At 22.5% G+C, this 14,728-nt stretch overlaps 4 protein-coding genes across 4 annotated transcripts; 3 read left to right on the top strand and 1 right to left on the bottom strand.

The window, feature by feature from the left end:
• Positions 1–2,527: 2,527 nt before the first annotated feature.
• PY17X_0819700 (ATP-dependent 6-phosphofructokinase, putative) lies at positions 2,528–6,457 on the top strand (the record flags this gene model as incomplete). The annotated part of the gene is made up of 1 exon (XM_723960.1): positions 2,528–6,457. The coding sequence occupies one exon, from the start codon at positions 2,528–2,530 to the stop codon at positions 6,455–6,457; it is 3,930 nt and encodes a 1,309-aa protein (XP_729053.1).
• Positions 6,458–7,742: 1,285 nt separating this feature from the next.
• Positions 7,743–9,866, top strand: PY17X_0819600 (heptatricopeptide repeat-containing protein, putative; the record flags this gene model as incomplete). The annotated part of the gene is made up of 1 exon (XM_723959.2): positions 7,743–9,866. One exon carries the CDS (start codon positions 7,743–7,745, stop codon positions 9,864–9,866), a length of 2,124 nt encoding a protein of 707 aa, XP_729052.2.
• A 193-nt stretch (positions 9,867–10,059) lies between these two features.
• On the bottom strand, positions 10,060–11,043 carry PY17X_0819500 (ribonuclease H2 subunit C, putative; the record flags this gene model as incomplete). Its single annotated transcript, XM_022955715.1, has 1 exon — positions 10,060–11,043. The coding sequence occupies one exon, from the start codon at positions 11,041–11,043 to the stop codon at positions 10,060–10,062; it is 984 nt and encodes a 327-aa protein (XP_022811956.1).
• A 1,744-nt stretch (positions 11,044–12,787) lies between these two features.
• On the top strand, positions 12,788–13,845 carry PY17X_0819400 (SUMO-conjugating enzyme UBC9, putative; the record flags this gene model as incomplete). The annotated part of the gene is made up of 4 exons (XM_022955714.1): positions 12,788–12,934; positions 13,254–13,374; positions 13,526–13,608; positions 13,717–13,845. 4 exons carry the CDS (start codon positions 12,788–12,790, stop codon positions 13,843–13,845), a joined length of 480 nt encoding a protein of 159 aa, XP_022811955.1.
• Between the last annotated feature and the right edge of the window lie 883 nt (positions 13,846–14,728).

The raw sequence follows: 14,728 nt of genomic DNA, 5'->3' as shown, positions 1-14,728 counted from the left end.
AGTCAAACATATAAATTTGTATTTCCTCATCATACATTTATTCATTTTTTATATACCATTTGGTTTTATATTATTTATTTATATTTTATTATAAATATATTTGTTGATAATATTTCAAATGTATTAATACATATTACAATTATAATAAAATTTATCAACTTTTTTTTTCTAAATAGCTATAAAAAGCTATTTTAAAAAAAAAAAAAAAAAAAAAAAAAATGTGTGTGCGTTTTTTTTATTTTATAAAAAAAATATTATAATAGACCCTATGGATTGTCATAAAAAATATCTATATACAATAATAACTGTATTATGTTGTTTCAAATTGGAGAAAAGCATATAATATTAAAGTAGTCTAAATATTCCTGGTTAGCTCTATGACTATACGGAGTATATAAGGTCAAAATAAATCACACAAAAAAAAAATATATACATATATACATATATATATATATATATATATATATATATATATATATATAGGAAAATATGTTTATTTAAATATCTTCCCTTTTCCACTTTGCGCGTATACTATATGTTTATGTACTTATTTATATTCTTTATAATATTTTCTACAAACAAATAATGCCATTTTTTTACATACTAAAAAAAATTAAAAATTTATAACGATTTAGAAGAACTATAAACAATTTCCCACATATTTCTATATATGGAACACATATATAATATATTTTATTATTTCACTATGCTACATATTACTAAGTAATAATAATATTAACAAAAAAAAAAAAATAAGCCACTTTTCTAAATAAATAATGTGCTATTTTAGCTAGTTGCTTAAAAAAAATAAACCCCCATAAATGCGCGAATGGGCCATATACTTCCCGCATAAATAGTATTTACTACAATCACGAACTGTTTTATTTTGCACCAAGTGCTTTATACATATATATCATATATATACATATATATCATTATATACATATAATATAATATATACATATATTTACATATAATATAATATATACATTTAACATATGCTAACAATATATAGTACTGAGAAAGGTATGCTGGTAGTAGTACACAAAAGAGGCGCGTATTAAAGTTAATTAAAAATAGTATTATTTATGTTTGTTAAATATATTTATTTTGACGTTATCTTTTCCATGGATAATATATGATGAGTTTTTTTAAAATAAAAAAATCAAATTATATATCAACAATGATAACATAAATTAAATTTAAACATTCAATTTTCATTTTTCTTTGACTTTTCCATTTAGCTATTTTTATTATGAAAATTATGATCATGTCATATTTTTTATCATTTCTCCCACAACTTGATTAATTAATTCGAATTAATATATTTGTATGAATATATATATATATAGTTTAATCAATATTGTTATATATACATGCATACATATATACATACATACTTGAATTAGCATGTTCTTTTGATTTATATAAGGATATTTAAATATCCTTTTTGCGTATAGTTATTATATGACTATATACTATATGTATATATATTAATTTATTAATTTTCCAACCACAAGCCTTTTTAATTCACCTGATTTTCCCTTTTAAACATTTAAGTTGAAAATAGTTATAATATGTAGACCTTATTATTTCACTAAAAATATATATATATTTCGCTAAACAGTTTATTGTCATATATATTGCATAAATCTTCTATAAACATTTACAAAATATGCATATGCAAAATATGCATATACAAAATATGCATATACAATATATACATATACAATATATACATTTACAAAAAATTTATGACTTGTGCAGGAAATAATGTTAGTTTAAATGGTAAATTTATAAAATGTTTGAATAAATGATTAAATAAAAATATGTATATAATATAATCCGAAAATATAATTCATTTGCTTTTTTATGGAAATGTAGAAATATTTAAGTTTTTAAAAATTTTGCATTTACAGTATACTTTTTATTTTTTATATATATTTATCGACATTTTGTTATTTTTAACTGACACTATATCAATATATATTATATAACATGTACATTTATCCTCAATATATTAAAGACCTGTAATATAGAAAAAGTTAAACATTGCAACACAAAAAAAGATAAGCAAGTGGATCATGTATATATCTACATATACTAATGAGTAAAGAGTAATTTTTTTTTAAAAAAAAATAATTACAACAATATATTTGTAACATTTTAGAAAAATTAATTGCTATATTAATAAATAAAATTATATTTTCATACATGCACAAATAAAAATATATGAACATAAAAAAAATAAGTGTACTAATTGTGAATAAAAATATATAAAAAACAAATCAATAATTTATATTATTTTTCAATATATTGTAAAATATATATATTTATTAAAAGAGAAGAAGACATTTTATCAAAAATAATAATCATAAAACAAAATTGTCAAATAAATCTTAAAAATAAGTAAAATATATTCAACTAATTAGTTAAGATAGTCTTACAACATTTGAAATTAACAGTAGAGAAGAAAAAAAAAAAAAAAAATATATACACATACATACATACTACACATTTATGCAAAATGGAAAAGCATAAAGAGAAAGAAGGTAACCCTGTTCAAGGTAAAGACACAGAAATGTTAAATTGTTTGATGCAAAAATTAACTTCTAAAAATTTTTTAGAAGAAAAAGAAGGAAAAAATCGATTTTATTTAGTAGAAAATAAAGATGTAAAAATAAAAAAATTAAAAGAACATGGACATTCAGCATCCTTAAATGATAATTTAAGCCCATTACAATATGAAAGAATAAAATATAAACCAACTTTACCTAAAGCTTTAGCAAATGAGTATCAAATATTAGATGAAGATTTTGGAGATGAATTTATAAATAAAAATGATTATGAAGAAATAAAAAAATTCTTTAAAAGTATCGATAATTTACCAATGATAAATGTAAAAGAAACAAATAATAATGAATTATTTAAAGGTGGAAATGTATTAAAAATTGGTATTATATTATCTGGTGGTCCAGCACCAGGAGGCCATAATGTTATATCAGGTATTTATGATTATGCAAAAAGATATAATGAAGAATCCCAAGTTATTGGATTTTTAGGAGGCATAGATGGTTTATATAGTAAAAATTATGTAACAATAACAGATAATTTAATGAACAAATTTCGAAATTTAGGTGGTTTTAATATGTTATGGTCAGGTAGAGGTAAAGTTCGAAATAAAGATGATTTATTAGCTATTGAAAATATTGTTATAAAGTTAAAATTAAATGGTTTGGTAATTATTGGAGGTGATGGTTCAAATAGTAATGCAGCTTTAATTGCAGAATATCTTAAAGAACGAAATATTCCTATTTCAGTTATAGGTGTTCCTAAAACAATTGATGGTGATTTAAAAAGTGAATCTATTGAAATAAGTTTTGGATTTGATACCGCAACTAGAACCTATTCAGAAATAATAGGAAATTTATGTACAGATGTAAAAACAGGAAATAATGTATATCATGTTGTTAGAGTTATGGGAAGATCTGCTTCACATGTTGTTTTAGAATGTGCATTACAAACAAGACCAAATATTGTTTTAATTGGTGAAGAAGTTGAAAAAGATAAAGTGCCATTAAAAAAAATTATAAATAACATTGTTGACGTTATATTAAAAAGACATGATTTGAATAAAAATTATGGTGTTATTTTGTTACCAGAAGGTTTAATTGAATTTATTCCCGAAATAAAAATATTAATAGAAGAATTAAATATTATTTTAAAAACATCAAATCCATCTGAACCATTTGATGCATCTAAGTTAAAAGAATCTCGAGATCTTTGGAATTTTTTACCACAAATAATTAAGGATCAATTATTATTAGATAGAGAATCAACTGGTTATATACAAGTTGGAAAAGTAGCAACTGAAAGATTAATAATAAATTTAGTTGAATCTGAATTAGCTAAATTAAAAAATGTTAATTTAAATATACATTTTATGGCTCATTATTTAGGATATGAAGGTAGATGTGCATTACCATCAAATTTTGATAGTAACTATTGTTATTCATTAGGATATAATGCTGCATTATTAATTGATCATAAAAAAACTGGTTATATGTCAATAATTCGAAATTTAAAAAATTCATATGAAGACTGGATACCTGCTGGTATTCCATTTTTAAGAATCATGCATGTATGTAAAGACAATTTTGGAAAAGAATATCCAGCTGTAAAAAAATATTTAGTAGATTTAAACAGTCCATTATTTAATGTTTTAAAACAAGTTAGAAGCTTATGGTCTTTATATGATTTATATAGATCTCCCGGGCCAATACAATTTAATGGCTACTTAAGCAATTCAAGATGTTATACTGTTAAGATACCTGAAAAAGATGAATTATTATGTCAAAATTCTGATGAATTAAATATAATTATTGAATCTACAACTAAAGGAAATAGTGGCCAAACTGAGGATACTGTAATTTCTGGAAAGCCAAGCAAAGAAAATGGCGACAAAAATGGAGAAAAAAATGGAGAAAAAAATAAAGAAGTACAGCACCAGTCAGGTTATAAATCATTAGGCTGTATGTCTGAATTGCAAACATCACGTTTGTATAATAAATTAGAATTACCTGAATTATGTTCCGATTTAAAAGCAAAAGTTAGAGCAGGGAAACAATATATATCAAATGATCCCTATACACAAAAACAAATATTATCAAACTATCCAAACATGTCATATGAAAATAAATTTCAAATACAAGAAATCTTTCATGATAAATATGCAACGCCTATATCTTTTGAAATAAAAATCGGAATTGTATTTTTATCTAGGCAATCTCCAGGTGCAATGAATGTATTATGTGGTTTATATAGAAGACTAAAATTATTAAAAGGTGTATGTATAGCATTTTATGGATTATATGGATTATTAAGTAATAAATATGTAATAATAAATGATGAAAATATAGCCAAACATTTAAATCAAGGTGGTTTAGAATTAACAGGAAATTCTCCAGAACATTCATTATTTGATGAAGAGAATAGAAATAAAGTTTGTGAAACAGTATCTAAATTACAATTAAATGGTTTAGTAATGCCAGGTTCAAATGTAACAATAACAGAAGCAGCATTATTAGCTGAATACTTTTTAGAAAAAAAAATTCATACATCTGTTGTTGGAATACCATTAACGGGTTCTAATAATTTGATTCATGAATTAATTGAAACATGTGTTGGTTTTGATAGTAGTACTAAAGTTTATGCATCTTTAATTGGTAATGTTCTTACAGATGCTGTTAGTATGCCAAAGTATTGGCATTTTATTAGATTAATGGGTCGTTCACCATCTCATGAAGTTTTAGAATGTGCATTACAAACACATCCAAATATGGTAATAATTGCAGAAGAATATGGAGCAGCTGATAAAACATTATGGAGAGTTGTTCAAGATATAGCTGATGTAGTATGTGCTAGAGCAGAATTAGGAAAAAATTATGGAACGGTTCTAATTCCAGATGCATTATTAATGCATTTACCACATATGAAAATATTATTAACAGAAATAAGTGATATATTAAATGAAGCATCTGAAAAAGGAGAATTAATACAAGCACGAAATGATTTGGTTAATCTATCAAATGAAAAAATTGAAAAAGAATCACCATGGATATCAAAATTAACACCATGGAGTTTAGCATTAATTAAAACATTCCCACAATTTATAATTAAAGAATTATTACATGTTGATTTAAGATCTATGCGTTTTGAAAAATTAGAAACAGAACAATTATTATTACAAATGGTTAAAGAAGAATTACATCAAAGAAAAGCAAAAGGAAAATATTCAGGAGTATTCATGGGATTAACTCATTTTTTTGGTTATCAAGGAAGATCATCATTACCATCAGAATTTGATTGTAAATTAGCATATGCATATGGTCATGCAGCTTCGATAGTTATTGAAAGTGGGTTAACTGGTTATATTGTATCAATTAGAGGTTTATGTGGTAATGTAAAAGATTGGAAATTATTTGCAATTCCATTTATTTCACTTATGAAAATATTATTAAGAGGCCAAGGAAGTAAATCTTTAAAAAGTGCATCTAAAGGAGATCTACCAGTTATACCTAGTGCTCCTGTTGATTTAAATGGAAAAGCATATAGAAGTTTAAAAATAGCTTTGCAAAAATGGCAGATGGAAGATAGTTCTTGTAATCCTGGTCCTATACAATTTGAAGGAAATGCATCTAATTATTATAGTAGAACCTTATTTGAAGAACAATCTGAATATTTTGAAATGTTAAGATATGTAGAATGTTATGCAAACATATTAAAAGATACATGTCGATTTGGTGTATCTGCAGATTACCTAAAAAATGTCTTTGTTCAATTATCTGGTATGCTTGTTTTAGCATATAAACCCAATGAGATAATGCAAAACATGCCTTCTATAGGAAGTATTGAGGATTACTATGATTGGGAGAATCAACGAAAAACTGACAAATAAATAAAAAATAAAAAAAAATAAAAAAATAAAAAATATTCAAAAAAAAAAAATAAAAAAAAAATATTCAAAATTTATGTCTCTACTTACTATATCTGAATTAAATATATTAACATTTCCTTTTCATTGTTTATTTAACACATTATAAAAAAACATTACATAAATTTTATTATATTTTTATACTATTATTATAATAAGGTAATAGTCCCTATGCATGTATATATAGATATACCTATGCATGTATTACATACATGTGTGATGCTAAAATCATTTTCCATTTATAATTATACATAGTTCAAATAAACATTTTCATATTTTTTTATTACTTTCCCACTTTGTATATATTATTATTTCATGGCTTATATGACATTTTGATTTGTGATGATTACATCTCCTTTGGAAAGAGAGAGATTATGAAAAAACTTTAAAACGTTGAAATATTGAAACCTATTAAAAATTAAACAATTTAAAAATACCTGAACAGATTGTATGACCGTCCTTCACACATGCAATATAATGTAGCATGACATAATGTGGTATGATATGTGATATGATATATTTGGTTTTATTTTTTTGGGAAAATCGAGTCATTAAAAATGTTAATATATTTCTTTAAAACTAATATGTAGAGGCACATGTGCAGCATACAAACATTTTTTCATTCTCAAAATTGGCTATTTTTTCATTCTCAAAATTGGCTATTTTTTCATTCTCAAAATTGGCTATTTTTTATATTCGCAAAATTGGCCATTTTTTATATTCTCAAAATTGGCTATTTTTTCATTCTCAAAATTGGCCATTTTTTATATTCTCAAAATTGGCCATTTTTTATATTCGCAAAATTGGCCATTTTTTCATTCTCAAAATTGGCCACTTTTTGCGTGTTCATTAGATGGTTAAATGGGAAGAGTTCGTGCTTAAAATATTTTTTCATTTTTTTTTTCAAACTTGGCAAAAAAAAAACTGCAACGTCATGCTGAATAATGAGCGCCGTTGGCCAATCAAGATACGCAATCTTTGCTACACTATTTTGGTACATTATTTTGGATATACTATTTTGGATACACTATTTTGGATACACTATTTTGGCTTTGCTTTTATTTTTCTCATTATTTTTTCGTTATATTTTTCGTTATTTTTCTCATTATATTTTTCTTTTTATTTTTCGTTTTCTTTTTATTTTTCGTTTTCTTTTTCTTTTTCGTCATTTTTATTTTCCACGTTTTTGGGAAATGAGAAAATAGCTGCCTCCCCCTGCTCAAAAAAGAGGAACAAAGTTTCCTTAACAATGATACGATATAATAGTATAAGATTAATAAAATTCCTAAAAAGAGATAAAAATATATATTTATCCTTTTTTGAAAGTAAGAGATATGTTTCCTATGATACCTTAGCAGGTATCCCATGGATGGGTCATAGTAGAATTACAAACATTTTTGAAAGGGTTTCAAATGAAGGACCATTTGATAAAATAACATGGGAAAGATTAAGTGAAAGAGCTGATAAAATTTATAATAGTTTTAATTCAAAAGAAATTGGAAGAATACTTTATTCATATTCTAAAGTACGATATAGAGATATAAAAATAATTTACAAATTTATAGAAAAAATAAAATATAAAGAAATAAATAAAACAGATTTATTATCTTTTGCACACATATGTCAAGCCTTAAATAATTTAAATTATTTTGATAAACATTTTTTTGAAATTGCATTATCTCGTATATTAAAAATTCAAATTAATAATAATTCATTTCCAATCATTGTTATTTTAAATGCATATACAAAACATTGTAATGATAAAACATATCGTTATATGAGCTTAAAGCTGTTAATATATTTTATACAAAATTTTGATAACTATAAAGATACATGTTCTTCTCAAGGTTTAGTAATGTTATTAAATTCATTATCTCAAATAATTAAACCGTCTCCAGATTTCTTAAAACCTGACGACCCCAACTTAAACAAAATATTCATATCAAACAATAATAAAAATTATTTATCAAAACAAATTTGTAATTTCAAAAAGACAGGAAAAATAACAAACATTATACATGATGACGATATATCAGTGACAAATGATATGAACCAAATTTCTGTTAATCTTAAAATCGATAATGAAAATTATAAAAAAAATACTTTGCAAAACGAGGAACCAGAAAATAGTCAAAATAGACCAACTAGCCAAACTAGTCAAACTAGCCAAACTAGTCAAACTAGCCAAACTAGCCAAAATAGCCCAACTAGCCAAAATAACCATATATCGACTAATATAAATATTGATGAAAAAAATGAACACACTAATTGGATGAATGACATAGAAAATGAAGCAGACAAATATTATGATAACGAACATATAGAAAATGAAATGGATAAGTGTTATGATAATATAATAGAAAAAAGTGAAAATAAAGAAATTTTGAAACAATTTTTTGATACACTATTATTAGAAATAAGCAAAAAAATTGAAAATATGAATCCACAATCTTTATCATTGATAGTTAATTCATGTTGTAGAATTCCTTTTCATGTGTCTACAGAATTTTTAAAAATAATTTGTGAACAAATAGATAAAAATATAAATTTCTTAACAATTCGACATTTATCACTGGTAATTAATGGATATATGAAATTAAAAATAAAAAATATAGATTATATTTCAAACATATTTAAAGAAATAGAAAAAAAAATACTTTCATGTGATGACCAACAACTTTGTTTTATATTAAGTGGAATCTCAAAATTAAGAAATGATAATTTTAATTATTGTAAAGATAATAAAAATTTAATGGACAAAATAAATTCTAAAATTATTTTGAGCATACGAAAAATGAACATATCAACTTTGTGTAATATAATGTATTACTATGCCAAACTAAATATTTATAATGAGGATATATTTAATTTATTTCAAATTTATTTAAAAAATTTATTAGACAATGCAAATATGCATCATCTTTCTCTTTCTGCATATGTTTTTGGAAAATATAAAAAAAAAAATAATTTAATTGAATTAGTATTAAAAAAAAGCGAAGAAATAATGCTAAAAAAAATCGAAAGTAAAAACAAGACTAATTCAATGAATATAGAAAATTATTTTCTTATCTACGACATGAAAGATGCGCTAATTTTAATAAATAGTTTTAGCGAATTGAATATAAAATCGGATATATTAGGATCCTACCTGTGTGACATTATACATATAAACCAAAAAAAAATAAATTTATTTAATGAAAATTATGACCATGGTCATAATATAATTTCAAAAAAAATGCACACATTTAAGCATAACATTGAATTTTTAAATGAACATGTTCAGGATAAAATTTTAAAAAAAAACATTTATTTATCCCCCAAAACGCTAGCTCTGTATACAGATTGGATTTGTTCCCCCCAAAATAATGATTGATTTTATAAATTAATGCATATACGAAAATATTGAAATAAATTGAATCGCCATAAAAAAAGTGAAAAAAAAAACGATTGGGTGGAATACCTTCAAAGATGACATTATAAATTTGTATATATATGTGGATTGCATATGGTTGTTTTTTTTTTTTTTTTTTTTTTTTTTTCTTGACTTTTTGAGAATTAATTTGGAGTTAAAATATGAGTTCACCCTCATGTGCCTTAAGTTGGGATTCTTTGTCATAATTAACTATCGATTGAGAAATAAAAAACATTTGAAGTTTTTGGATATTTGAATCAGATATATCGGGATATTCATCTTGCTTCCAATAAGTAGCATTAGGTATATTATTATAAGTTTTTATTTTTTTATTAACATAGCATAAATTATTTTGTGTTTCGCTAGTTGTATGATCCTCATTGCTTAAAGTTGCTAAAAATGTTTGGATATTAAAAAAAGAATAATTTATATTACTTCCAATAAACAATCGTCCTCTAAAATGTACCAAAAATTTTTGGAAATTGCTTTTTTCATTTTCATTTTCATTTTCATTTTCATTTCCATTTTTATTTCCATTTTTATTTCCATTTTCATCTTCTTTATCTAGATGCTCCTTTTTGCATTTTACCAAAGTGGCATGACTTGATGAATCGACATCTTTTCTTTTATTTGCATGAAAATTTTTATTAGTTAGCTCAACATTTTGTGGATATATATCATAATAGTCATAATTATATGTATATTTTGTTATGACATCTTTATTATCTTCACTTATATATGGTATAAAAAATATATCTGAATTTATTTTTCCATTTTTTTTTATATGAAATGGGAAAATATTTGTATTTAGTTTAACTTTTAATATATATTCATTATTATATCTTATTTCATTTCCCAAATTAGTATTATTATCATATGATTTGTTTGGGTTATTAAATTCTGTACAATTATTTATATTTTTTTTATTATTTTCTACATCCCCTTGTTCATTTTTTATTGCACATTCATCCTTTAAAGCTGTTTTTATTCCCACTCCCATATTTTTTTTCCCATTTGAACTTAATTCAGAACATGCTATTTCTTTAATAATATATGGAATTTCATCACTTTTTTCTTTTATGATTTCTTGAAGAAGTTTTTCTTCTTCTTGTGTATCATCTTCAAAGAAAGAGTTCATTGTCGTCTACTGTTTTTTTTTTTTTTTTTTTTTTTTTTTTTTTTTTTTTCTCCTTTTGGCTAGCCAAGTAGCTAAACTGTGTTATTCAATTGGCGACTTACGCAACTAACTTATGTCTCTATTTCTTCAATCAAAAGACAAAAATATTATTATCTGAATTATCTTTTGAATATAAATTATATTTTTTGGAATTCCAAATTAATTAAGACATGTGTTGCCATCATAAAAAATGCAAATTCTTTTTTTAAATTTAAAAAAAAAAAAAAAAAAAAAATTCTTTAAATATGGGTAAAATGTATTTTTAAAATCGCTGAATATATACTATTTTAATATTATAATATTATAATATTATAATAATATTTTTTTATGTGTGTATTATATAAATATATTGCATATGCGCATATAGTATGTCTTCTTTTTAATGTATACTATTTTCTATATTATTTTCTCTCATATGGATTATGTATAGTTGTCGGATTTTTTTTAATTTTTTTTTTATTCATAAATAGTATTACCAAAATATATAGGCACACATACATACATACATATGTATAAATCCCCTTTTCTTGTTTAATATTGTCTATAATTTTTACATAATGAAGGTAATATTTTTTATTTTAATTCTGCTTTAGTGAAAAAGTTAAATATTATATAAAGCTATATCACCAATAGGAATGTTCATATATATGCATTGCAATATTAGTTAATATCTATATGTACATAAATGTCATACACATTTATTTAAATATAATTAATTAACATATGCAACAATCCCAAATTATTCCCTAAAGTATTATTCTCTATTTTATGGAAAATCAAGAAAAAAATAAAATCATTATTGGTAGTATTTTACAAGTATTTAAATATATTAAGCATATGCAAATTAATTCGAATTGTACATAATATATATATTATTCATAAAAATTATAATAATATGATAAGGAATTAATAATTTTTGACAAAAAGATATTCAAGTTCAATAGAGAATAAATAAGGTTCTTATAATTCTTATTACATTTCACTATTTATTATAATACTTTAAATATTTTTTTATAATTTTTTTTTTATGGAAAAAATAAGATAGCTAGACATGTATTTTGAATTTACACTTAATATTTGTATATTTATTTAAACATCTGATTTAAACTGTTTACTTTGGATAATATACATATACATATTTTTAAAAGGTTAAGGAATGCACTTTTTTCTTATAAAAAAAAAAAAAAAAAAGAGAAAAAAGTATTGGCGATTCATATCATTATGATTAATTAATAAATACATGTATTTTTTACTTTTTTTTTTTTTTTTTTTTTTTTTTTCGTAAAATTTCCATTTGATTATTTTAAAATAAACTGAATGAATAATATCTTTTGAAATATTTTACAAATTATTATGTTTTTAATAATAATTGTATAAATATAAGTAATATCTATAGATTCGTTGAAAAAACCAAAAGTAGTACATGTGAAATACATTACCGCTTTAATATATATATATACTACATACATACTTTTTTTTTTTTTTTTTTTTTTTTTTTATTTATATTTTACTTGAATAGGTAAAATTATTTTGTACAAAATAACATATTATAAACGAAAAATAAATTCATAAAAAAAATAATTATAAAAAAAATAATACAAGAAATAGGCTTTAAATTAAATTTTTAAGAACATTTAAGTTAATATTATATTATTATTTTATATTATTATTATTATTAATTTTTTTTATATAATTAAATGAAAAAATGTCTATTGCTAAAAAAAGGTTAGCACAAGAAAGAGCAGAATGGAGAAAAGACCACCCTGCTGGATTTTCAGCAAAATATAGTCCCATGAGTGATGGTAAGGGGCTAGATATTATGAAATGGATATGTAAAATACCAGGAAAAAAGGTATAAATATTATTTTATCTATATATTATTAATATATTTTTTTTTTTTAATTATTTTTATATATTATATGGACAAAGAAATAAAATAAATGAATATAATACAACAATACAAAATATTGTACTGTCATACATTACCACCAATTGCTTTCCTATTTTATGTCTTTTTGTTAACTGGTGTTTTATCATTTTGTTGTTTATTATTTTGTTTATTATTTTGTTTATTATTTTGTTTATTATTTTGTTTATTATTTTGTTTATTATTTTGTTTATTATTTTGTTGTTTATTATTTTGTTGTTATTTTGCTGTTTATTGCTTGTAGGGAGGTTTATGGGAAGGTGGGGAGTTTCCAATTATCATGGAATTTACGGATGATTATCCAAGTAAACCCCCTAAGTGTAAATTTACTACAGTTTTATTTCATCCTAATATTTATCCATCAGGTATTTATTCAAAAAATAAATAAGTAAATAAATAAGTAAAATCGATGTCATACATTCAAGTATGGATATATGCACAGCTAGCTATTTTTTCGTTTTTTCATTAGCTATTTTTTTTTTTTTTTTCTTCCAATTTTGTGTATACCCTCCTTAGGAACTGTGTGCTTATCAATCTTAAATGAGGATGAAGATTGGAAGCCTTCAATCACTATTAAACAAATTCTTTTGGGAATACAAGTATAAATTTTTTTTTTTTTTTTTGTATTTATTGATAAGTATATGGTAAAAAATATATACATTTATATAGCTACATATTTTTTTTCGACTTTTTATAACCTTAATTAGGATTTGCTTGATAACCCTAATCCAAATTCTCCTGCACAAGCAGAGCCATTTTTATTATATCAACAAGATAGAGATTCGTATGAAAAAAAAGTAAAAAAACAAGCATTAGAATTTAGACCAAAGGATTGAATAACCAATACTAATATATATATGTATGTGCATGTAAAATATATGGCTGATTAAATAATGTGAATGAAAATTATAAATCAATAATAATGCAAAAGAAAGATACACACAATTATTCACATATATATTTGCATGTCTTTGTGTATGTTATTTTATTTTTAATTAATAATGATATTTATATTTATAAATTATAATACGAAAAAAAAAAAAAAAAAAAAAAAAAAAAACATTTTTAAGTTATCCTATATTTTAAGTAGTAACTGTAGTAATATTTCCTATAAACAAATGGGAAATAATTTACACCAACATATATATGTGTCATCATATATATATATTGTATATGTTTATATTTATTTAATTATTTAATTATTTATTTATTTATTTATTTAATTATTTATATGTCCACGTATATCCGTAGATATGTTTTCATGTATTTGAATTTTATAAAAAAAAATAAAGGGACTTAAAAATTAAATTAATATTTTTTTTAAAAAAACAAAAAATTAATAATCACATAAATTATACTTTAAATAAAATATTTCCAAATTTTAAAAAGGGTATAACATTCTTGTCAATAACATTGAAAGGGATAGATGGGTATGTCCATCACTTTTGTGTGTATATTTATATATGTATGTATATGTATATATATATATATATATATATATGTATGTATATATGTATGTATATATAATTTGTTCAGGTTATTATTGGCCCTTTTTAGTTGTAGTTAAATTATATTTGAAAAAAATAATAAATGGAGTGTAAGTAAGGCATAGGATAAAGTTGTTTCGAATTGGTAAAATAAATCGGTGTATATTTGAAATAAGGAAAAAAAAAAATCAAAGTAAAAAATGTTAATATGTTTAGATATTTATATAAATAA

The sequence above is a fragment of the Plasmodium yoelii genome, assembly GCF_900002385.2.
Source record: "Plasmodium yoelii strain 17X genome assembly, chromosome: 8".
NCBI classification, from domain to species: domain Eukaryota; phylum Apicomplexa; class Aconoidasida; order Haemosporida; family Plasmodiidae; genus Plasmodium; species Plasmodium yoelii.
The sequence above is the reverse complement of the archived record's forward strand: the minus strand, read 5'-3'. Positions and strand labels throughout refer to the sequence as shown.